This window comes from Chelonoidis abingdonii, chromosome 1 (assembly GCF_003597395.2).
Source record: "Chelonoidis abingdonii isolate Lonesome George chromosome 1, CheloAbing_2.0, whole genome shotgun sequence".
In the NCBI taxonomy this organism is placed as follows: Eukaryota; Metazoa; Chordata; order Testudines; family Testudinidae; genus Chelonoidis; species Chelonoidis abingdonii.
The window spans coordinates 18,003,701-18,030,544 of NC_133769.1; the positions used below are offsets into that span (position 1 = coordinate 18,003,701).

The window sequence follows — 26,844 nt, forward strand, 5'->3', positions numbered from 1 at the left end:
TGCACATTCTTTTAAATCTTGCATGTGCCTGGGAAGATTATAATGTCAGGAGAGAGGGGGAAGAAGGGGAAGGGAACTTTCTCCAAACCATTCAAACCCCTCTGATATCCCCATTGTATGTACAACCCTGAACCTTCGCGTTGTCTCTTGTCGTTCAGGAAAGGGGATCATTTTTGGCAAGAGCGCAGCGTTATTCAGTGGAATTCACCCTGCAGGATAGAAAGCATTTTAAAGGAGCCTCTCGGTAAGAAGCAGTTTGGATCTGGACAGTGTAAAATGAAGCCAAAGAGAGGATTTATTTGGAACGATCTGATTTAGAGGATGATATTGAAGTAATTATAAATTCCATAACAATTTCCTGCCATGCCTTTGTGTCTTCTTATTATTGCATCCTAAACAGCTAGGAATCTATCATACTTTGGTTGACTATATTGATTTTGTTACAGCTCTTTGTTAAGCTGCCCAGCATGCACTGCTGTGGTCCTACACCGCGCTTGGGGAATGGATAAAAACTCATGAACTGGAACTGTGACCTTCTGTGGGGAATCAATATTGTAGCACTTCAGCCTGTTAAAGCTCTGGAGCATTTTGGCTTTTTCCACAAGCTGCGGTTCACAAAGGGAATGAAGAATTATTAAAAATGTAAGAGGAAATGGCAATTACCATGTGATTTATTGTACCTCTCTCGCTGCAGCACAAAAGGGGGACAGCATCATTGGCAGGAAGTGAAAGTGTATTTACTGCTAGTGGGCAATAAACGATTTCTCTGCTGATGTGTCTGGTTATGGAATTGGTTCCACTACCCTTGCTAGAATAAATCTCTCTTTCCCCCCTCATCTCACATTGCTGTTGGGTAATAGCTTTAATTCTGTCAAACTCTTATTTACATAAGCAAAGCCCTTTAGTTAAGGATGTAATTTCCCCCTCCAGCCTACAATCTATTTCCTTTGGATTTCTTGAGGTGGACGGACTGTATTTTTTAAAAGCATTCATGGCAAAATTCTGTCTCCCTTATGTGACGACTGCCTCTTGGCTGACACCCTGGGCACTGAAGAGACACCTCAAGAGCCTAAAGCAGGGGCGGGCAAACTTTTTGGCTTGAGGGCCGCATCGGGTTTCAGAAATTGTATGAAGGGCCGGTTAGGGGAGGCTGTGCCTCCCCGAACAGCCAGGCGTGGGCTGGCCCCTGCCCCCATCTGATCCCCCCTGCTTCTTGCCTCCTGCTCCCACCCAGCAGCGAGAACTTTCAAACACACAGATGTATCTTATATCTAAGTCCACAGCTCCTCCCATTGTTTTCACTCAGACAGACGGTGACATTAGGCAAAGCCCTGAGCAAAGAAGAGGTGCATAAACTGCACCTGCCTAGGAGCAGTCCTGGAAGGCGCTGACACACAAGTACTCTTCCCTTACTTGCACCAAGGAGGGGTAGGGAGATAGTAATTTACTGCTGAGTTAATTAGTCAGCTGGTGCTGGGGGTTGGAGCTGAAGCTGCACCCATTGCTGTCTCGTCCCAGCCCACTTCCCGCCCGCCTGCTTCAGCTTTTGCTTGTGAAGCTACTCTCCAGGCCTGGGTAGTCTGTGTAGCAGTGGTGTAAGGGGAGTACTTATTCCCCCATGTGGGGGGCACAATCTAGCCCAGTGAGACTCCTGGCAGAGCAAAGCACTCCCCTGCATGAATAAAGGCAGCACACGCTTCCCCAGAAGAGCCAGGCCTCCCTGAAATGACATCATCTCCACAAAACAAGTAGCAAACTCCCAATACAGGACAATGAGAGGCAAGATTAAATCAGTTCCTCTCCCTGCCCCCTCAGCCAGAAGCACCATTAATATAAAATCATAATACAGCACTTAACAGCGCTTCAGCAACGTGCCACTGTCTCATTTCATTATTCATAGCATGTATGTAGCTTGTGGAAGCTTTTAACACCTGCTTAATTTTGACAGTTTATTCACTGGACAGCAGTGGGTCAGATCCTGTGAGGTCCTGAGCCACTGGAACTAGAGAAGTGCAACTAGTCTCAGAATCAGGGGCTGGAAGAAGCCAAGCACTTAGCGGGTGCTCAACTCAAAGCATGTGGCTTCATGGGGCTGCTGATATGCTGATGGTTAGGTATCTCCTTAAGTGCCTGGCTGATTGAAGACCAGAGTTCTTGGCATCCCACAGTAGTAAGCCGCAGCACTGCAACATGGTTAACAAAGTGGATTATCAATATTAAAAATAGTACCTTTTACATATGTGTATAAATATTGGCACTCAGGCATGGCCTTAGACAGCCTTGCACACTGGTTGGAGAGAGCTACAGAAAGTAATCCCCCCCCATTCTATAAACAGTTACACATGTGCTTAACTTTAAGCATTCAAGTGGTTGACTGCAATGAAGCATGTGCAAAAATGTTTGCAGGATAGGAGTCCAAGTTTGTAAAGACAATAGTCTTACAATGAAAGTGATTGACTCAAGGAACTCATCTAGGGTCATCAGATGTCCTGATTTTATAGGGACAGTCCCGATATTCAGGGCTTTTTCTCATATAGGTGCCTATTACTCCCCATCCTCTGTCCTGATTTTTCACACTTGCTGTCTGGTCACCCTAAACTCATCTATTTAGATTAACAAAGAGAAGATTAATGGGTGACTTGATTATAGGTTATAAGTACCTACATGGAGAACAAATATATAATAATGGGCTCCTCACTCTAGCTGAGAAAGGTAGAACATGATCCAATAGCTGGAAGTTGAATCTAAACAAATTTAGACTGGACATAAGGCATAATTTTTTGATGGTGAATGTAATTAATCATTGGAACAATTTACCAAGGGTCATGGTGGATTCTCCATCACTGACATTTTTAAATCATGCTTGGATGTTTTTCTGCAAGCTCTCTAGGAATTATTCTGGTGTGTGTTAAGCAAGCAGTCAGACTAGATGAGCACACTGGTCCCTTCTGGCCTCGGAATCTATGAATTACATTGTCTTTCAGCACATGTACATACAGACAGATGCTTGCATTTTGGGCGGCAGTTGATAGATAAAAATAAATTACAATGTTTTGTGGGAGGGTTGAGACACTTTAAATCCTTTGGATAAGGAGACTGAAGTCATTTGACCAAACAGTGATTAATTAAACCAGAATATGGGGAACCAAAGAATACAACTGAAACCCTTTGATTGTAGTAATTAATGTAGCTGTTGATTAGAGACAAAATTACTGAAGCATTTTTTGACTTAGTGTTTATCAACATAATGTAGCTGATGTAGCAATGTATAACTCAAGGGGTACCAGAGAAGCTGACTTCACAGTACTAAAAAAATCCCACCACACCAAAGACAAGAATGCATAATGATAATAAAATAGAAGTTTAGTCGATAGAATAAAAGGAATAATTTTTAAATGTCAGCAGTGAGTTTCCCAGAAAGGAAATCCCAGACCAACTAATGAGTCACTCAGCAAGGATTTTATTCTTCTTTATTTTCCCAGTTTCAATTTTAAAATTAATTTGGACAGTTAATTTGGGGATTTAAGTCACAATCTTTAAAACAGCTATTTCTAGAGGTATTAGCTCAGTTAACTAATCTCTCCTGTCTCTTGGAAGGTAATAAAAAAAGATGATCTTTGCAGCAGTATTCTTGAATTCATCCTTATCTTGCATTTTGTGTGCCTATGACAGGGGACACTCACCTCTCGTGAGCACCTCCTGTCAGTTGGGTGTGAACCTGCACACTCACGCACTCTGCTCCTGTTGGCTGTTAACCGCATCAGGTGGGTGTTTAGTGACTCAGTCCTCTGGCTATGTCACACGGAGTCTAAACGCATGAAGGAACCCTTTCCAGGGTATAAGGTCCAACAGGGCATGTCCATGTGCCCTTCTTGATGTTTCTAGACTTGTCTCTGGGCTCAGTTTTCAGCTCCTTCTGGGTTAGCTCTAAGTCTGTGCCTGTCCTGGTTTAGAGCAGTGAACCCAGGGCTTTCTCCCTGGAGACTCCTTGTCCTCAGTGGTTCTCTGCTGTCCTGTTTAAATTCTAGCCTCTTTTTGGGCTTTCAGTAGTGAGTCTTATCTCCTTCTTGGGGCTTAGGCCACTTCCCCAGTGATCCATGGGGGGACCTGGACCACCCACTACTCTGGGCCCCAACCCAGGGACCCTACAAATAGCAGCCACATGCTGCTTCCTTTAATAACTACAACTGCTATTCCCTGGGCCAGTACCCACATAGCCCCTTCCTCTTCACCCTTATCTCAGGGTTCTCTGTCAGTTCCCAGCCTGTATCGGGTCTCTCCCAGGCCTCCTTGCCTGCAGAGCCTTCCCCACCTATTTGGTCCCAGCAAACAAATGATCAGCGAACGCCCTGCAGCTCCTTTTAACTGAGCCAGCTGAGCTCTGATTGGTTGCTTCCCTGCAGTCTTTCTAGGCAGGTCTGGAGGACCCACTTTCATTGCTCCTTTCTGGGGAGCGGGGTGTGGTAAGACTGCAAGGCCTCCAGCAGGAGGCCTCAAAGAACCCAGTCTATCTCCTCACAATGCCCAACTACACCTATGCAAAAAGGGTTAACTAAAGTAAAATCTGTAAACCAAGTAACCAACAAAACAATATATAATTTAAAGGCACTTAAAGGTATTATCTAGTTCTGCCTAGTGCCCAGTTACAGAGCAAACCCCACCAGACTAAACATAGAGGTAGGATGCCAGTAACATATTTCAGAAAAGAAGAGCTGCCCAGTTTATTGCACAGGTTGTAGAAGGTACATCTCCTAGCCTTGCGGCCAAGTGATGCATTTATGTGCTTGGTGCAAACAGCTCATGGCCTGGGAGCCTAGCGCAGGTCCAGTATTGTTGAATCTGTGGAGCTGAGAGAAATGGATTTACAGAGACTGCCCATTGGTACAGCATAGACCCTACTTAGAACAGGCTGCACTGATCATCCAGTTGAGAAAGCCTGGCTCAGGATGGGAGAAGCCAATGTGGAATTGATGGACAAACTCCTTCAGATGGAACTAACATGCCCACGTAGGAGTCAAATCAGACACCAAAGAGGCTGCTCCAGGAGATGGAGGTTACAGCTGGGAGACACAGAGTGGCTGTGGCGATAGGAATCCGAACAGCAGAAATATTGATAGCTGAGTATGTGGCGCTTGTGAGGATAATTTAGTGACAAGCTTTCTGGGTGTTAACGTGCCAGATCTCACAAGATATTTGAACAAATGTCTAGTGAGTGTTGTGGAGGAGCCTGCAGCCATAGTACTGATGGTACATAGTAGGCACCCATGATGCAGGGAGATGTAGGAGAGAAGTCTTAGTAGTGGAATGCACATTATTAGGGGAAAAGGTTAAGTTAAAGGCTGGTGTGGTAATTCTTCACTCTGAAATGCCTCCAGGTCCACACATGGGGCCAGCTAGATGGAGAAACTGCAGGATCTCACTGCATATATGAGAGGAAGGTGAAAGAGAAGAGGCTTCAGTATATTAGGTACTGGGCAACTCTTATGGGAAAGCTGAACCTATAGAAAAGAGACAAGCTTCATCTTGAGCAGACTGGAAGCAGGCTGTTAGATATGGTTTTATGCGTAGGCAGTTACCTCTTTGGTCAAGGATGGATTCTGCAGACTACCTAGCATGTGTTTGGCACAGTACTTAACGTATAAATGTCACTTAAGAGAAAATAACACTTGTAGCAGCTGAGCCTGAGTGGAAATAACAGCAGATATGCCTAAATCGGAGAAGATACAGTGTCTTAAATAAAATAAACAGCTGTTCTGAGCTTGCAGTATGTAATCTTCCAAAACAAGGTGCAGATTAGAGACAGAGCTCAATGGCGCAGAGACAGCTCATTAATAACATGCCTTGACAAAAGCGTTGCATATTCTCAGCCTTGCCCTTTCCTAAGCCTTGATTTCATGTGGTTCAGAAACAAATGTAGGAATGCATATTGTGCATACTAAAGCTACCTTCCTTAGTAGCCTGCTGGCCCCACAGCCCTGTGGTAAGTGGCACCTTCTGAAGCTAATCTGGAAATGAAAAGGTAAAGAACTGATTAGATCTGTGGAATGCTGAAGTTTCCTAGAAAGTTATGTAAAACCCCTTTAGTTGCACTAGATGGTGCTAGAAAAACTACAAATAGCTGATGTAAGTGTGGAAAAGAAGACATTTATGCAAGTAGATAATATGAAAACTGTTCTTTCTATTAACTTCTTTCCCCATTTCAGGGGCCTATTAATTGTCTTGGCAATGCCTTATAAGGAAGATCCTTGATAATACAACAAGACGCGTGGTGCCTGGGGCTGATGGGCTCCTCTGGCCTTACAAAGTATCCTGTAGGACTCAAAGAGTTAATTTAGCTTTTCATTCTCTTTGATTTAGCTACATACAATCTGGTGAAGTTGAAGTGATTTATTTCGTGTGTGATTACATTTCAAACCACGCAGAGCATCGAATCAGAGCTCACTGGCACTTGTTTCTACACCAGTGTAACTTCACCGAGTTCACCAGGGCTACTCCTGATTTACACTAGACTCACACCCAGAGTATTCTCTGCACTACTGCTCAAATGGTCTCACTTTATATTAAGATCCGTTTACAAATATTTTATAAAGGATTAGTAAATAATTAATAGATTTAAAAGACCAATTCAAGTGTTATAGTGACCAGGAGGTTGCTTGTAAACATCACCTATGACACCGTGTCCTGATGTGCTTATAACTATCTGTACCACATTCTGCTCATGTCTATCATATAACACTTATTAACCCTTTATCAGTGTAACCTTACTATCAGCCGTGACTGATCAGATTTTATATTCAGCTCCCTGGCTCACATTTCAGCTAAGCATCTTAACTGACTTGCTGTTGGGAGTCTGAACGTGCAACTGTCAATGCTCACATGATCATTAATGGAGGCCTGGCCTACATTAGAAAATTAGGTCAGTTTAACCTGGTCTGTCAGGGGTGTGAAAAATCAACACCCCAGAGTGGAGCAGTTAAATTGAACTAAGTCCCCGTGTAGCTAGTGCTAGGTCGAGGGAAGAATTATTTTGTTGACCTACCTACCACCTCTTGGGAAGGTGGATTACCTACGCTGATGGGAGAATTCCTCCTGTCCATGTGGGCAGTGTCTACGCTGAAGTGTAGACAAGCCCAGAGAGTCAAACAGGAAAGTCATGCCTAGCCTAGTCTCAACAGGGGACAAGGCCTCATTAGTGGCAGGCCAAAATGAGTATGTTTACACTGCAAACAAAAACCTGCAGCTGGCCCAGGCCAGCTGACTTGGGATCACTGGGCTTGGGCTAAGGGGTTGTTCAACTGCAGTGTAGCCGTCCAACCTTGGGCTGGAGTCCCGGCTCCAGGACCCTGCAATGTGGGAGGGTGCCAGAGCTCGGGCTGCAGCCTAAGTCACAATGTCTGCACTGCAATTAAACAGCCTCGTAGCCGCATGAGCCCAAGACAGCTGGCATGGGCCAGCCACAGGTAGCTAATTGCAGTGTAGACGTACCAAGTGATAGCAGCTTGTATGAGCTGTCAGAGATACATGCAAGAAGCAGTGTCTTTCCTGAAAGCAGGTCCTGTTGCCCAGCTCTGCCAGCTGATCACACTCTTGGACAGATATAACTATGCAGACAAAACTTTATAAATTAGACCTGGCCTTAGGTCGGGCAAACTCACTAGCTGTCTCTGCTATGACCTGTTTGCATGAAAACAATGGTCTCTGTTTTCCCTTCTATCTTGTCCACCTACTTGCATGATCCTTGGGGCCTCTGCTTTTGAGGAACCATTGGCTGGTTGCAAGGTGGCAACCCATAACTAACGTGATCTTATTCTCATCACATCATTCTTACTCAGGACATTTTGAAAGTTGCTGGTGGAGCTGATTTATCAAAGAATATTCAGTTTGATACATGGAAAATATGAAACAGAAACATTACCAAAAAAGATTACATATTTTTAAAAATGTAAGAAAAAAATCTCATAAATCCTCAAAATTAAAATGGCATTAATATAATTTTTAAAAATCAAGCAATATTAAGTCTAATTTTGTTAAAGAATTCTGTTTAGCTGATAATTGACAAGCCATGGGAATGTACTGTGGGATTGCAGCAGTGATGCCTCTGTATTGATATCAGGCTTTTAAGTTAAGATTATTCACTGTCAGAAATGGCTGGCACAAAAGGCAGCAAGCATGCAAGGGAATTTATACTAGCAATCAACTGGTAATTACAAAGGAAATTAAAGCCTGACTTTAAACAGTCTAACTCCTCCCTCAGGCCAACTAGTTGTTTTGTAAACATGAGCAAGGGGAACCCAATCCCATTATGAAGAATTATGGACCTTTTTAGGGTGACGGTGTGAAACTTTAGGAGGGGGAAAGCTATATTCTAAGCAGGTCTTTAAAAATCCTTTGTGATTCTTTAAATCAATCTGCAGACTGATGACTGTGCTTGTACAAATGCTGAGGATTATAAAGTTGCTTACACAGGCCTGGATTCTGACTTGGACTATGTGCCCTATGCAAGGAAGCAAGAAACTCGTTCACACTCTACACAAGCTACTCAGATTGTTGGACCAAGTACGAAGGTCTAAGCAGGGGCATGTCCATTTACTCCTTCCCTGGAGCAGTGAGTTGGAATTTGGTGGGAAGAGGGATGGGTAGAACTTTGGCTCAGCTTCTCCAATGCACTGACTAGTGTTGCCAAGCTGGCCTGGAGGTTGTGCCGTAATGTGCTGCTGGTATAAGCCAGTGGTAATGTACCAACATCCCCTTTTCACCCCTGTGTCTTTGAAGTACAGTGCCCCTAAGGGCTGCTCCTGCAGTTCTGCAGTTTATGCACCATCCCTTCCTCCCTTAAAATCTAGCCCACAGATTGTATTTGCATATAATGGAAGATGGGTGGTTAGGCGCTGAATATCTATCACATTCAGTCAGTCCTTCTTAATCTGTGTCTCTTTGGATAAACCTGAAGGGAATTTGAATAGACTCAGAGATTAAGATATTGAAGCATGATGATGGTGAAGACATTTTTCTCATGAGTGGGGGATCTGGAGGATTAGAGAGATGTTTCTAGAGAATGCTCAAAATGTGTTTAATTAGCTAGTTTCAGACTTTAGAAATAGGAACCAAATGAACCTTGAAATAGACTCTGTGTCTGTTAGTGTCTAATTGACTTGATATAAAGGAGCTCCCAAATTTGACAGATGTGGATTTTTTAACTTGTAATGCAATAATATTTGTGGTTGTTTTTTTTTTTTTACAAAACTGCCAAAAATTCTCCGGCAGTTACTATACAATTTGATAATTCTGAGAATGTTTGCAAAGGGAAATTGTGTTTCCAATAGGAGAATATAGTGCACTCCAAGCAGAGCAATCCCTTTAAGGTAATTAAGCTTAAATGTAAAATGCCATTCGTATAAAGGATAAGAGAATGCTGTACAGTTTGAATAGCGACACAATGCTATGTTGTTCTGGGTACAGTAACCCTCGTGCCCATACAGGGGGGAATGGACATGCTAAGATGGAGAAGAGGGTAACTCAGCAGATCAATTACTGTGGTTGGGACAGTGGGTGTAATATTGGTGGAAAGGAAAGATGACCTGAGTTTCACTTGGAAATGTAAACAGATTCAACACCCCATAATAATCCCCCACACAACATGCAGGGGTTCAACTCCCAGAATTTTTTTTTGTACACAGCTGCTTACTCTAAGGTGAATTTGCCATGCACATGAGTGTAGAGGAGGTGTGAGCATATAGACTCCAAATGGAGAATCAAGTGAGCTCATGCTTGCAGTGAGACTCTTCACATACATTTAGTGCAGTGGTTCCCAAACTGGGGTTCGCTAAATGTTACAGAGGTTCTCAGGAAAAAGTTCCCTAATGGCAGCCAGAGCTGTCCCTAGGGACCCCAGGCAGCACGGGGCCAGCAGCCTGGAGCCCCTGGACTTCCAAGAGCTAAGCAGATCAAAGTAAGCAGATCAATCACACTGAGGAGATTTAAACTTCAAGACTCCTTATACGAAATGGAAAGGGAGGTGGATATTTTTTGCTGTTTTTAAAATTAAATAGGCAGCTAGTATTGTTTTTAAAATTATTATGAAGAACAAGTTTAAGCTTTGTTGTAACGTGCGTTGTTTGCCTGGACTGCTCAAGCCCTGAATGCTTGTGTAGGAGGAACTCTTTGAGTTGGCTTCTTAAATACCTTCATGTTGTTTCACATCTGATGCTTCTTGATGAAACATAGGAGCCTTGTCTCATAACAGGCTTATTCAAAGTGATACAAGCTACAAAATCAGATCTTGGAAGATTGTTGCCATTTTTATAATGTAATAAAAATACTGTAATGATAAATAGTAGTAATGATAATAATAATAATAATAAATAGCGTGTAATAAGTGTGTCATAGAAACAAATTTTATATTTCCAAGATTGCTGCTTTTATAATTTATACTCAGGTAGAGGAGAAAATCCCTGGAAATATTCATTTTTAGAAAGGGATCGCGAGACTTGATATTTTAGTGAAAAAGGTTCACAGGTTGTTAAAGTTTGGGAACCTCTGATTTAGTGCCTTATTAAATTGGGGCTTGGGTTAGTCAATACCTTTTCTGTGGGATCTTTCCTGCCTTAGACACAAGATGTAGGAATTACAGCTAATATCATAAGTGGTTAAACCACCATGCAGGGAAACATCTTACTAGTGTCCAAAATGCCTAGTCAGCCAGTTCAGATGTGAAGTTACACTATGCACACCAGTGAATAACAATAGAGGGATGGTGAAATAAAAGATGCCCACTACTGGCTTTTAAGTTATTCATATGTATCACATCCTTCCAGATGCAAAGCTGACAAGTCACCTGCCAATGCCATCAGAGTTCATTGAAATCTCTTTTACCAACAACGTGCAAGTTGCATATCCTGTTAATACTTCCGCTTTCCTCCACTCCCAAGGATAGAGGCAGGAGTGGCGCCAGAGTTTCTGGCACCCTACGCAGAATTCGGGGGCGGCATTTTGTGCGGTTCCCACGGGGCGCACTGGAGCTTCCGGTTCCACTCTCATCGTGCTGCCAAAGAAGGACCCTCCGCCGAAATGCCGCAGGCGACAGCGGCAGTCATTGAGCTGATCAATTGCCTGCCTCTGTTTTCTGTGGCACGTCGGCAGAAGGTCCTGCTTCGGCAGCGCGATGGGAGCAGAACTGGAAGCTCCCGTGTGCCCAGTGGGGAGCGCACAAAATGCCACCCCCTGAATCCTGGCATCCTAGGCGACTGTCTAGGGTCACCTAATGGAAGCGCCGGTCCTGGATAGAGGATAAACCATGATGTGCAAATTTCCCCCCTCCACCTAATGTGTTGCTCCACTGAATGTTCAGCAACAGCAGGAGCAATCACTGGACTCAGGGGGAAAGACAAATAGGGAATATTAATGTATTTCCTTGCATAAAGCTGGAAACATAGACCAGCGAGAGGCAGAGGTTGAAAAACTGTTGTAGAGAACTTAGAAGGGCAGTGACAACATAGCTTCCAAACCTACTGTGACACGACAGATTTCTTTTATAAACAGTCTCAGAAGAGGATTCTTGTTCTTCAGGATACTGGAATTCCATGTTGGAGACAGTCATTCTCTCTTTGTTCAAACCGTAGTGGTCCTTGCAAACCAAAAGAATAAGCTTAACAAACTTCCCTGATAAAAATTTCTATTTACCATTAACAGAATTTCTTTTGTCATCATTCAGTGCTGATCAGCTGGAAGGTGGCATTCTTTCCTCATCACTGAATCCATGTGCCTAGTATGGGTACATGCATAGGACACTAAGCTGTAGAAGGCGTAACATTTTAGAGTAGATGTATACATGTGAAGCCCTGGGCAAATTCCACTTGGGAATCAATATATGGAATTTCACCCCTGTGCAGAAGGCCAGTGCAGGGCATAACTGCCACTTATGTCCCAACCCAGCCCTCAGAAATAGGGGTTAGGCAGGACTTAAGTGGATACATATGCCCAGTGCCAGCCTTCTGCACCAGGGAAAATTTCATCCATTGTGCCCTCCTGAAATTGCTCCCAGTTCTATTGGGTATCCTACACTTCACTTCTTGTGGGTTGTGGCCTAGAGAAGTACTTACATTTCCTAGGAACCTAGGAATTGCCACACTGGATCATTTCCAGTGTCCAGTTAGTCCAGTAACTGGTTTCCAACAGTGGCAAGTGCCAGCATTTGTGGTGAATGGAGGGACCAACATCCGTGTGGGCCAATAGAGTATGAAACTCCCATTAACTTAAAAGAGAGTGGTGCACATGCATTTCAGAACAACAATTCTAAAGTCGGCTCTTTCTGGATAAAAGGCACTATATAACTATAGCCACTGGGCTAAATTTAGAGGTGACATAAATGGTGGATTAGATTACATGTTGGCAAGCGGAAGAATGGGCTTGAAACCAGAAAAATAACCCACAGGCAGGGATAAGGAGGTGTGAGATAAAGTGGGGTACAGCCCTCAGTATGTGATTTACATCAATTTACACTCACTAGTCAATGTGTAACTTCCTCCATCTTTTCTATCACTTCTGCATTAGGCCCTGTGCCATTATTCCTGTGCATTAAGGAATTGGTTGTTTAGGCCTTAGATGGCATGCTAATGAGCCTACAAGTTTCCTCTGCTTCATGCCCCTCACCCTTGAAGGCCCAATATTGCAGATACCATCTTTCTGGCTAGTTAGCAATGGACACGTTTCCCTTTGTGGTCCGTCAATGCTGCATCTCAGTTGACCAGATGGTTTGCTATTGACTTGACCTAGGACATTCCACCCCTTTCAGGGCTCAGCATGTTCCTGACCACTGTTCCGTTGTTAGTGCAAAGTGTGGGAGAGGTCAGGTCAAAGAAACGTTCCCATATCTCCATCATAATGTGAGAAATTGCAACTGAAGGAACCAGCCTGTAGATGTTTCTTTTGCAAGCTCTCTGCTTCTGATCCCTGAGCGCAGCCTTTCCTTGAAGAAGTATAGTATGTTAGCTAGTTAAGTCCTTGTATAAAATATGATTTCATGGCAGGAAGAAGGGAAAACAAGGAAATGACTCTCAGGATAAAAGCTATGAAATATTATATTCCATTATTACTAATTTCTGCTAATAAAAATGCACTGATGCTAAACTAGACTGTGTTTGAAATGCTTTCTACATGTTTAAAATGTGTATCAAACAACAGAAAAAGAAAGACACATTGTCCAGATCCAATTACTACTAACTATAATGGGAATTGTGTGGGAGGTCAATTTCAGAACAATGATCCCACATAAAGTATTCCTGCCTAGCTACTGTCTAGAGCTTGTTGCTTATTGAATTTGCTTTCAATACATACAGGTTGTCTACTGGCTGGTTCTGAGTGTATACTACAGATGATCAAGAATTTTTCAATGCATTTTTTAATGTGTTTTTAATTTTAAAAATGCTGATTTGTTGAAACGAAAACTTGACAAATCAGGGTCAGGTTTGATGAATTTCCTGACTTGAAAAAATGTTGAAAAAAAAGGTTTCAAAATTATTAAAATGTTTTGTTTTGACATTTTTGGAACAAAAAATTCTGGCTTTCTTGTTTGAAACAACATTTTGTTTAGAAATTTTAAATTAAATGTAAGCAAAATACTGGAAGTGAAATGAACTGTTTTGAAACTTTAAAAGGTCTCAGTTGATCTCAGATGAAAACATTTTCATTCTTGGGATTAAAAACACTAGTGAGAGTATGAGATTTTATTCTAATTAAGGAAAAAATGTGAACTCTTGAAAATATTAGTAAGATGGGAAAACCATTTCCAGGCTAGCTCAAGTGAATAGTTCAATGGAAGCATTCATAAACGTTCAGATGAATAATAAGGGTGCATTTGTTATAAAAGGACTCCCAAACCTTTTTGTTCATTCTCATCAATCTTCCATACAAGTGACTTTTTTATTCATAAGAATGTTTGCAGAAAAATGAAAATCTTGTGAATATTTGCACAAATGTGTAGTTGTGCTAAGATTTGTGCTGGAAGTGTTCGCATGACCACCTCAGAATTGCCTTGGTTTCCCATCTCCTATTTTTTAAAGTTCCCCATGTGACTTCACTGACCAATCATACACTAGGAATAAGGAATAAATAATAACTAAAGCCATCGTTGAAAGAAATGATAGATAGTCTGAAATAGACTCAAATAAAATGTTCTGAAAATTTACAGATAACAAATGTCAGTAGGGTTGTTCCTGATTTACACCAATACTTTTGAGATCAGAAGTGAAGACATTAAAATAATGAATATAAATATTAAACTATTTTATAAAGTAAGAAAATTATATATTTAAAAATCTAAATATCCAACAAAAACATGCAAAAAAATATATACAAGGCTACCTTTCAGCCTGCCAAGGCTCACATGCAGAATGCAATGTGAGATGCAGACCCAAAATAAGGGACATAAAAATGATTCAAGCAGGAAACTTAAAATGCTGCTGGTGTTATCTGTTAGGTGTAAAGGTCTCTTTCCATAATCTCAGGTTCATGATGCTGCATTTCTGATGTAAATAATACTCACCTATAAAAGTGAGGAAACATTAAATTTGTGAATGACCAATGTTCTTCCAAATGAGTGGCCTGGCTCTGTGTGTGGGGATGGTGTGCTAGCTGTATATGAGCACTAACAGAATACAAATAAATCATCATCAACTCAAACAACTCATTTTCTGTGGACCTGATCCAAAGTCCCTTCGAAGTCAATAGGAATCTTTTGGATTTGCATCAGGCTTTCATGGAATAACTGCCCTCTATAAGAGGTGTACTCTTCCCAATCCCTGTGTATGATGATTGTGTCCCTCTCATTAACCGTTGGAACAATTTACCAAGGGTCATGGTGGATTGTCCAGCACAGACCATTTTTAAATAGAGATTGGGTAGTTTCTTTCCTAAAGATCTGCTCTAGGAATTATTTTGGGGAAGTTCTAGGACCTGTGTAATACTTGAGGTCAGACTAAATGATCACAATGGTCCCTTCTAGTCTTGAAATCTATGAATCATCCTTATTTAATCATATCCATAATTGTATTGTTAGTTGGAGGCCAGATTCTGCCACCCTAACTCCTATGAAATAGTGCCTTACTATACAGAGACCACCATTGGCTTCACTGCGACTACGTGTAGAATGAAGTACTGAGCAAATGTGGCAGCATCTGGCCCTTTTTACTGGGTTTGTGCTCCCAAATTAGATTTAAACTCTATGGAGTAGGACACAGAGTCTGGCTCGTCTCACACACTGCGTTATTCCATTTAAGCTCAGTGGTGTTACTTTGTGTGGACTCAGACCTACTCGCTTTTCATCTATGTGTGAATGTTGTGCACATGTATGGTGCCACAGAGATAACAAATAATATAATCCCATTGAAATGCTTATCTCGCCTCTTGTTCTGGAAGCCAATGAAATTGCAGAAGTGAATTTAGTGATTTGAAGGTGAATATTTCCAGATGAGTGTAGTTGCTAGTTTGAATCTCTTCTTTTGTGGAGTCTTTTGACATTTAGAATTCAGGATGATATTTGCCAGCGAAACAAAAAGATAAAATAATAATAATAATTATAAAACATGCAGTAGGCAAAACATAGCAAGCCTGTGATTTAGGGAAATTAGGTTACTGAGCCTTCTGGCTCTCAGATATGTGATCTGAAAGCTGAGAACATTGTTCAGTTTTTCAGACATATGTGCAATGCTCAATAAACAGAGTGTCAAATTCTGCCCTCAGGAACACTCCTGAAAGGGCAGAGTATGCCCTAGAGTTTATAACATCGAAAGGTTATTTTATCAATATGGCCAAGGGAACTGACGAGAAGTCATGAACCAGGCAGAGAATATTTATATTTATATTCGGTATGTATATTTGATCAGCTCAACTGAAACAAGTTGTGGGAAATATAAATATTCAAGTGAAGGAAACTGAGATCAAGAGCTGTTTGCTGTATCAGAGACATCAAAGTTCAGTCATCTAACTATGTTGCTATTACATTTTGGCTCTGTTGCTGTGTTTTGGTTTCTGCAGACTTTTTAGGAATGTAGGCATGACTGGTGCTGTCTGGCTGTAACGTACTTCCCAGAGCCCTTTGAGAATTGTGAAGCACTGGGAACAGGGCCAGTGCAGGGATGTTTCATGCCCCTAGGTGAAATTTCCACCTTGCGCCCTCTCCCGTCCCCGAGCCCCCGTCCTGAGGCGCCCTCCCCTCATGGCAGCTCCTCCCCTCTGCCTTGAGACCCCCCCCCATGGCAGCTCCCCCCCTCCAGCCGTGAAGGCGCCCGCCCTGCGGTAAGCTCCCCATCACCCCACCTGCTCCGCCCTGAGGCCACCCCCGCCCCAAGCTCACCCCCTGCCCCGCCCCTCCTCCCAAGCACGCCATGGCTGCTTCACTTCTCCCGCCTCCCAGGCTTGCGGGACCAATCCGCTTAGGTGCCGCAAACCTGGGAGGCAGGAGAAGTGAAGCAGCCACGGCGTGCTCGGGGAGGAGGCGGGGCAGGGGTGAGCTGGGGCGGGGAGTTCCCCTGTGTGCCCCCGCCCTTACTTGCTGCAGGCGACCCTCCCCACGCTCCCCTGCCCCAGCTCCCTCCACCTAAACGCCGGCGGCTACCAGGGCAGCCAAAGATCCAGCTGCCTCGGTCACTGCCAAAGAAAATGGTGCCCCCCAAATCCTAGCGCCCTAGGCGACTGCCTAGGTCGCCTAAATGGTTGCACCGGCCCTGACTGGGAAGAATTATCTTTGCTGCTCAGTGGCTGTGTAATGCTGCATTTTTCCTTCTTTGTTGAATAGGGGAGTTTAGTGTTCATGCCAGGTAGCTGATTGGTGGCATCTTTGGCCCGTACTTTGGCCCAGAATCTCAAAAGTATTGAGACGCCTAACTCCCACTGAAATCAGAGCGTTTGTTCATAAAGCAGATAGGGCATATGCTGTGGCAATGAATATTGCCTGACCCACTGTGCCTGAACCTTGACTAGCAAAGACTACCTGAAAGGGTAAGAGGGTAGTTCACTCTCCATTTCCATTCAATCCTTGTGCCTTTTGCTCAGATTGTCAAGGAAGCTACCCATTACTGCCAATTGTAATGCAATTTTTTATGATGGGACTAGACTAGTGGACAGACACCACCAATTCAATGACATATCCCACTGAACTGCTATCCTGTCATACGAATTTTTGGTTACCCCACTAACCTACATTTGATGGGACCTAGAGATAAAAGGGTCTGCATGGCATGTGCAATCCACTAAATCATCCAGTCTCAGTGCTACAGTGCATAATACAAAAGGCATGTAGGACTCTGTGGCTGTCACTTGCTTGTACACCATGGCTATTCAGAGCTTCAGACAACAGCAAGCACTGTAGCCAGATCCTCCAACACCAACATCCCATGACTGTGCTACAGGGGACTGTGATGCAGGGACATCTTGGCACAGGGGACACACTGGATTTTACAATGATCCCTTAGGTCAGATTGATGCAAAATAATTCACTAAAAGTGGCATCTGAGGTCTCTACCAAGTAGCCCACTGATCAGCATAATCCCGGCAAAATATAGGTACAGATAATATTTAAGGAGTTATGGTTCTATACTGAAAATTATATTCTTAAGGCATTTAACCAGCAGGAGACATGTCTCAGACAGGTTCTTTTCACACAAGGGATAATAGACACCTATCTCCCTGTCTGGTCATGGTGCCTCACAATGGAGGCCTATTTGCATACTTAGCCAGAAGCTGATTAGAAGATTGCAAAATATACAAGAAAGGAGTATACAGGGCGGGAAAAAACAGCAGGGGATTTAGCCTGTTTATGAATGAGGAAAACAGATTGTTCTGATATATCTGGCAGTGCAGACACCCTGGATCTTTCACCAAGGAGGCAAGCTGACAGAGTGACTTGTCTAATGAATGGAAGATCACAGCCAAGCCTGGCAGTAAAACGCTGAAAAGAATTTGGATGAGAATTGCTTTATAAGACATGAAAGCATCCAGTTAAGTAAGTCTAGGTTCTAGAATGCATGGTATGTTTTTTTTTATATGTAACCATTTGCTTCCCATACTTCTACTTAAATCTCTGTACTTTGTTATATAAACTTTTACTTGATTTCACTATAAACAGATCTAAGTGCTGTGTGTCAAGTGGAGTTGTGATCTGTGGTGAAACTGGTAAGCTGGGGTGTACTGTTTCTTTGGAAGCAGCAAATTTGTGGATTCTGAGCGTATCCAGTGGACCAGGGGCTGGAAATTCCAGGGAGACTTTCAGACATTGGAGTGTGCCTATTGCTAATCTGTCAAGAGAGAGCAGGGCCTGCTTAGGCCTAGAGGAGAGAGCTTGAGTTGCCCATGGCCTTTAGAATTGGGGAACTTTAGCTTTTAACAGTTTAACCTATGAGCTACAGCTGAGATTACATATAGTAGAAGTAGAGCCATGTGAAGAATGGATTTTTTAGTTAATTGGAAATTTCAAAAAGTTAAAAAATCTTTTCTAGTTAGACTGAAAATGATTTTTTTAGAATTTTTTGATGCATCAAAATGTTGAAAAAAATCCTTTCAGGTCAAATATGTTTTGTTTCAACAAAATAAAAACATTTCATTTTGATCTGGAGATTTTAAAAATGTTTTAAAATATTTGAAAATAAAATGGAAAGAAATTTTGAAACAAAAAGTTGTTTGAAACCAAAAAGTCAAAATGTTTCATTTTGAAAGTTTTAAAACTAAACATTTTGATTATTTTGGAATTTTTTTTAAAGAAACAAATAATTGGTGAAATAAGCACATGGTCGTGAAAGAATTTGATGTCATCGAATCTGCATTTGAACAAAATTTCACTCAGCTTTTATTAGAGGGCAATGATGCACATAAACCCCAAACAACGCACAGTCAACCTGTGGAACTCTTTGCCAGAGGATGTTGTGAAGACCAAGACTATAACAGCGTTCAAAAAAGAACTAGATAAGTTCACAGAGGATAGGTCCATCAATGGCTATTAGCCAGGATGGGGAGGAATGGTGTCCCTAGCCTCTGTTTGCCAGAAGCTGGGAATGGGAGACAGGGGATGGATCACTTGATGATTACCTGTTCTGTTCATTCCCTCTGGGGCACCTGGCATTGGCCACTGTCAGAAGATAGAATACTGGGCTAGATGGACCTTTGATCTGACCCAGTATGGCTGTTCTTATACAGCTTGTTACAATATAATTTTAGTGCTTGTTGAAGAGAATTTACTCCATACTTGCTTTGGTTTTACTGATCATTGATAGTCACCTTTAACACTTTTTTAATCAGCAAGTCCTCAGCCTGCATTCCAGCTGCTGTTGCAAACTCTACCTTCAGCTCAATATAATGCCTATGTTCTTTTCACAACCCCCCAAAAGCCAACAACACAAGACAGTCAAAAGGCACCTTAAATACCAGCTCTTGAATTCTTGAGGCTAAGAAAATATGTCTTGGACCACAGGATTCTGAATAAATTGCAGACTGGGGGCTGTAAAATGTTGTTGTTCTCAGAAATGAGCATAAATCCTGCGGGCTGAAGAGTATAGAGAAGGGAAGTAACCGAATGAGCTCTCTGTTGGCAGCCGATGGGCAATATTGAACACTAAGTATTTTACTTCTGTTTTCAGGGGGGATTATGGGGATTTTAAAGATCAGAAGTGGAGTCAGTTGCCTTTATGGGACCCCAGACAACAAGTAAGGAGAGGGTAAGGGTGTGTGAATCTAAATATATGAACTGGGCTTTGAGTTCTCTGATCCAACTACTTGTGGTGAGCATCTGGATATAAATTACTCTTCCCTTCATTCACACTGATGGACGCGTGACATGAGAGATTGAGTTATCTCCTCCCTCTGCTCATGCTGCTGAAAAAGGTTAATGTGCAGTGATATTTAAGGGTCAAAGGGATCATCTAGTCTGACCTTCTGCATAACACAGGCCATACATCTTCCCTGTATTAATTCCTGCTTCAAGTCCAACAACCCTAAGCAACTCACTTCAATAATTCCCACAAATGTGAGCGTGGTGTATGTGCCTAGGGAGGATGATAGACATATAAACCCAAGGAATTATAATATTGTATTTTCTATTTGTTTGCCCTATGGAACTACTTTGTCTTGTTATGGTGATATGTTAATAAAAGACTAAACAGTGCCAGTGACAATTGTGAGGCAGGTAGTGAGCTACATTGTGAGCACAGCTAGTCCCCATGAAAACATGCATGTATCATTATCACATTATCCACCTTCTGCCACCTCCATAGGTTAGTTTCACACCGCTTCTTGCATTTTGTAAGCAATTTAAATGGCAAGATCTGTAGAGCCCGGTTTCTAGGAGGTCCTTAATGTGCATAGTCAATAGGACTTCTCACATGTCTGTATGTAAGTATCTTACTGCAGTGGGGACTAACGTAAAAAGTGTATCTTACTCTAGCACCTACCACAAAGGAGCCCTTATCCCTATCCTATAAGTGATAAATAATATAAGAATAATAAAGGTATTTAACTTTTCCAATCACATTAGCAAACATCACACACTGCATGCCACAAACAAAAGCTTTCTTTTACCTGTGAAGTTAACTTTCAGTAGGTAGTCTTTATACAGCTTCTTGCCATCCAGAAGTTTCATGGCATCACAAAGTTTGGTGGTGTTGGGGCACAGTGTCCGTTGCATTTTGTGCAAGGCGTGGGCCATCGCGTACACAGCATTCACCACAAACATGATCTTGGATTCCTGCTCGTAATTGGAACTGTTGATATTTAAGTGTTTGTCACAAGCTTTTCTGTGCGGTTTTCTGTTCTGGAGACTGCACTGGAATTTTTGCTCCCAGAAGTCCCTGAACCAGGGATTGCGATGGTTATTATAAGGATTGAGGCTTTGGAAGTACCTGTCAAACTCTTTAACTGGGTGGGAAGCAAGTTCCAAGGTTATTGCTCCATAAGCTACATGTTCGTTGCCCTTGACAACACTTTCCTGGGCCCCCCAACCGTCACTGGCGACCCACGTAAAGGAAACATTGAATCGGTTACCGGCAGCAATAAGCTCCCGAGAGTCATCGCTTCGCATGAAGAGCACAACCACTCTTGCGTTGGGTTTCTGAAGCAGCTCTCTGATCACACTGTCATAGGACTTCCTGATGTTGGACCTGCCAACCTTCTCTGAGGTGGCAATACAGATGTTCCGGAGGCGAGCCTCCTGTTCAAAGGCTTCGATCCCTGTCTCTCCATAGTCTCCTTCTGAGGCAACCGTTGACACATAGGTCCAGTTGAAGAACCGTAAGATCTCAGCCATTGCTTTTGCTTGATAGAAATCGGGGGGGACAGTCCTTGCGAAATAATCATAGCGGGACTTGTCACTCAGCTTGGCACTGGTGGAAGCGTAGCTGATCTGGGGGATCTGGAATAGCCTCAGCAAATTTGCAACCTGGAGGGAATAGGGAAAAGGCACATTTTAAAGGGTGGTAATTACGAATTTGAACCAAACATACCTATGAAGCGCCAAACAATGGCTGTTCCCGTGTGAGTTGCCCTGGAGGGGATGGGGTATCTAGCATAGGCTACAGGTCCAACTCTGTCCCTATCTCTGATGGCATCAATGTACTGGAGGGAGCCTGAAGTCCTGCTTATTCCCATAATACAGAACTAGGGGTCACCAAATGAAATTAATAGGCAGCAGGTTTAAAACAAATACAAGGAAGTTCTTCTTCACACAGCGCACAGTCAACTTGTGGAAATCGTTACCTGAGGTGGTTGTGAAGGCTAGGACTATAACAGTGTTTAAAAGAGAACTGGATAAATTCATGGTGGTTAAGTCTATTAATGCCTATTAGCCGGGATGGGTAAGAAATGGTGTCCCTAGCCTCTGTTTGTCAGAGGATGGAGATGGATGGCAGGACAGAGATCACTTGATCATTGCCTGTTGGGTTCACTCCCTCTGGGACACCTGGCATTGGCCACTGTCAGTAGACAGGATACTGGGCTAGATGGACCTTTGGGCTGACCCGGTACGGCCGTTCTTATGTTCTTATGCTGCCCCATTCACTCGCCCCAAGTCCTTCTGGAGGCATAATGGGCTGTATTCGCTGCTGCTGCGAAAGGGCTGGCTCCACTGGCTTCAGCAGAGCTGTGCCCATATACACTAGCAAAGAATTCGACCCAGTGCCATCAGGACCACTGTTTGGTTGGAGCATATCCAATCTTGGCATTTATACTGGTGGGACTGGAGTGTCCTGTCCCAGCACAGTGTGATTCAATTTTTCAAGGGCCGAATTAGGCATGTGACTGAATATCCCCGTATGATCGGAGCGACTTCCAAATGAATTTATACAAAGCCTCCTCCTCCAAAGAAACTCTTCAAATCCCTCCTGTTTGGTGACACACTCCAGCTGCAGTGACACCCTCCCACCCTTTCCCTTTCTTTACTGTATTGTGTTCTGTACTGTTCTGGTCAGTGCTCCCCCGAGGGTGGTGACCTGTTATTTGTTCGGCATGGCTCTCCGACTATACAGTGCCATGTTCTCCAACAGTGCTATATAAATAGTAAATAATGATAATAATCCCTAATTGCACTTGCTAGGAGATTTATGTTGTGCAGTGTACTGCTTTTTTACACACTGCCGTTTCCCTGGCTAGTGGGCAGTTATGACACGTAATGTGTTTCTATCAGTCTATCCAGATCATACAGGTAGCTATGAGACAGTGTTGCTCTTGGGCTGTATCTGGAAGGAGGCGAGAAAAGATATGTTCTTCCTTGTTGCCATTGTGATGTTACACTCCATATGCTTTATGAAAATATGCTTTGAATGTGAATATAATGTTACTGGAATCTGCTTTATGCAAAAGGTCTCTTCTAAAGTATCATTACGATGCTTATAATCTATGGAGTGTGTTCATCCTATTTGTATGCATATATCATTCTTGTATCTGAAGCTAGAAATATGAAGTTTAACTCTGAGGTCGCATTGTAATTATGCAAAATGTGGGCCATTAATGGTGGCTTAGAATCTTGATGGGTCCCATTGACTAGGACAATTGGTTGTAATGGTTTATTTACTTGCAAGCCTTACTGTGTACGTGTAGGGCAACCCAGGAAGAATGGAGGCTGGTGTCTCACAGGACATGTGACCATGTCGCATGATACTGAAATCCATCTTAAATCTGATACTTCTCCATTTGGAAGGAGGGGTGGGGACCCAGAGAGACAAAAGATTCCGGCCTTGTGCCAAAGCTATAAAAGGGGATGGACAGAACAAAGGAGACTTCCAGTCATGAGAAAACCCCTAGTTTCCACCTTAGATGACTGCTGGAACCAACAAGGACTATACCAGGGAAAGGACTGGGTCCAGACTTGGAAGGAGTCTGGTCTGTGAAATAATCTTATTGGAACATCTCTGAGGGTGAGATTTTACCTGTAATCAGTTTCTTAATGTATTAGGCTTACACTTGAGTGTTTTTGTTTTATTTTTCTTGGTGACTTACTTTGTTCTGTCTATTATTACTTGAAACCACTTAAATCCTACTTTTTATACTTAATAAAATCACCTTTGTTTATTAATGAACCCAGAGTAAGTGATTAATACCTGAGGGAGAAAACAGCTGTGCATATCTCTCTATCAGTGTTATAGAGGGCGGACAATTTATGAGTTTCCCCTGTATAAGCTTTATACAGAGTAAAACAGATTTATTTTGGGTTTGGATCCCATTGAGAGCTGGGTGTCTGGGTGCTGGAGATAGGTGATCTGCTAAGCAATTTTTGGTTAAAGCCTGCAGCTTTGGGGGCGTGGACCAGAGCTGGGTCTGTGTTGCAGCAGGCTAGCGTGTCTGGCTCAACAAAGCAGAGTTCTGGAGTCCTAAGCTGGCCTGGAAAATGGGCTCAGCAGTAATTTCAGCATGTCAGGTGACAGTCTCAAAATGGTCTCTGTGACTGAACCCGTCACAGCCATGTCTTGCTGGTCATTCGCAGTGGGTCTCATGTGACTGAAAGGAGATAGATCTGTTTCCACTGTGTGCTAGTAATCTTGAATAAACCAAATTTAAAGTTTCTAGTGTAGCGAGTGCTGGAATATGGCCCAATAAAAATGTTGAAGAATTTTCCTAAAGCCAATCATACCTATTAAATCTAAATAAAAAAAAAAATGGCATAATCAAGTCACTTCAGATTTTGACCTTAAATTGTCTTCTGACCACAGACCACACCTGAGAGATTTCAAGTGCAGTGGACTTTCGAGAAATTTAGAGTAAGGATATTTGTAACAAGAAGCATGGCTAGTGTTGTGGTTAAGGTTGTCCTCTGGGACTTTGTAGACAGGTTTATTTCATGTGCTACCACAGAGACGGCCTGTGTTTACTGTCTGGAGTAGATGCAGGGTGACGATTCACAAAGACAAAAGAAGCCCAAGAGAGTTTTCAAAGGTGGTGGTGGTGGGGTGCTAAGAGACAATAGCCTAGGATTGCATAAGAGCAGAAGATTGGCCCAAGTGGTTATCCATTATAAGAGGAGGCTCTGTGTCAGAGTGTGTGGGTGTATGTGCGTGCGCTTGGCTCATGAACAGTGGATCCCAGCTTTATGGGCTGGACAAGCACTAGAAGAACTAATCATTGGGTGAGAAATACCTTATTAGACAGGAAAGTACCTTGTTAATAAGTACAGGCTATAGATTGTGTTTTATGTTTTTCATTTACCTGTAATCTTATGTTTTCAAAACCTTTTGTTTGAATTTTTATCTCAAGCTCTGTTAAATAAACCAGCAGGTGGGGTGCATTGGTTCCTCAGAGGCAGAGGATCAGTGTACATTGTGGGTGTTCAGACAGGGGATTGGACACTTGAGTGTAACAAACTGGGTTGTGTCAATTGCTATCTTACACAGGAAAAGAGTGGGGCTTGTGGAGCTGGGAGCCTGTGTTGCCAGTAGCCAGTGGCTGGGAAGAGTTTTCCCTAGTGGAAACAGACAGGGCACCGTCCCGCTGAATGCAGGGTGTAGTAATTCATACCAGACTCCTCAGGTAACCCCAAAAGAACGTCACAATATGGATTTAGGACTCTAACTTTAGGTTTCAGAAAGCTGGCCTAGCTGTATGCTCTTTCTATATATATACTCTGCTTGTTATGTGCAAATGGAAGTCTGTCATTCATCAGTCTATTGACAACCGAGACGCCAGTTCCTTTCAGAGTCTTTGAGCCATTTCCATAAGTGCCTTGCATTGAACTGCACTTGCCTGGCAAAAATTGCCTATTTTAAAGTCGTCATTCCTACTCTTTCACTCTGAAACAGTGTGTGTTACACACCACAGTGCAGTGAAGGTGCCAGTAGGGGCTCCTTGTCTGTAATTCTGAAGAAAGTGAAAAACAAGAAAAATAATCATTTTAAAAATGGTACTGCTAGGAGCAGTGACTTAGGCACTGCTATTCAACATATAATTTTGTTTTCCCACCCAATTTTCTTGTCATTCATTAGTCTAAATGGTGGAAGGTCTAGGTTTCAGGTTTGCAACACCTACGCTTTTCAGAAACCACAGGTTCAAGTCTTCCTTTTACACTTTGAGCTAGATTTCCTGAGCACTGATGAAATCTGAACATATAATATTTTGTCTGTGTAACGCTGACAGACCGGGGACCTCTGGAGCTTAGTGCATGAGACAAAAGCCAGCTGGCTGTTAACTAGGGCTGTAGAGTGGGCTCATTTTCTTTCTCTCTTTAAGTGGCCTCAGTGCCACTAGATAGGACAGAACACCACACCCAGGAGGTGTGTGGGTTACATACTTCCCCTAGCTGAGGCAGCGCATCCCGAGCTTCAGAGACTTCCCAGCTGAAATCTCAGACAAGCCCCCACTTGTAATGCTGACAGATCCCAGTCATCAGCGGCCAAATCAAACCAGGAACCTCTAGAGCTTAGTGCATGAGCCTCTACCACATGAGCTAAAAGCCAACCGGCTGTTAGCTAAGGCTGTAGTGCAGACTCATTTTCTCCCTCTCTTTAAGTGGTCTTGGTGCCACTAGATGGGGCAGAACACCACACCCAGGAGGTGTGTGGGTTACATCTGCCCTGTGCGGGCATCGAATATACCATGCCACTTTTGGCTAGAGGTGGGGTTTGCTCTAATGTCTTTGGTCAAAAATTCCCCTTTTCCTTATCACCAACATATTTTGCACTGCTCGGTTATATGTAGATACATGTATATAATTGGAAAGCATAGTGGGATACTTTGGTACGAAAGATGCTACAATAGTGTTATTATATATAACTGCTTTACCATGTGTTGGGTCACATTCAATTAACATATGAGACATCTTGTTAGATAACAATACTTTGTTCTCCTTCCACTGAGAATCTCATAGCGCTTTACAAACCTTAATGAATTTAGCCTCACAGCACTCCTGGAACAAAAGGTAGGTACTAGAAATTACATTTCACACAGGCAGGGTGAGTAATTCATCCATGATCTCACAGTGAGCCACTGGCAGAGCCAAGGACCCAGGTTTTCTAAGAAACAGGCACAACTGCCAACATACCTTCCAAGTAGCTTGGAAACTGTTTTGTTTGCAGTGTTTTCAGGGGCAAATGTAGGTCAGAATGTGGCCAGCAAACACATTTATCCCTGTATGCAATGATAATGCCTTCAATTACTTTTCATGTTTGGCCTTTTCATGCTATTTTTTCTTAATCCAAATATATATATCTATGGCAGTGACTGGATAGCGTAGTGGTTAAGAGCGCCGCCCTTTGATACGAGAGACCAGGGTTCAAATCCCAGTTGGTACGCAACTTTCCAGTAGGGGTCCTTGGGCAAAAGACCCCCTAACGCTTCACCTGCCTACCTCAAATATGAGAGTGATACAAACTAGGAGAGTCATGC

The 26,844-nt window shown here is 42.8% G+C and overlaps 1 protein-coding gene across 3 annotated transcripts in view; it reads right to left on the reverse strand.

Moving 5' to 3' along the window:
- GRM3 (glutamate metabotropic receptor 3) overlaps positions 1-26,844 on the reverse strand; it is a 151,628-nt gene that overhangs the window by 21,475 nt on the left and 103,309 nt on the right. For all 3 annotated transcript variants that reach the window (XM_032765805.2, XM_032765806.2, XM_032765807.2), the window contains one exon: positions 20,560-21,415. In XM_032765805.2, the coding sequence (XP_032621696.1) occupies positions 20,560-21,415 (856 nt within the window). The remainder of the gene's footprint in view (positions 1-20,559; positions 21,416-26,844) is intronic.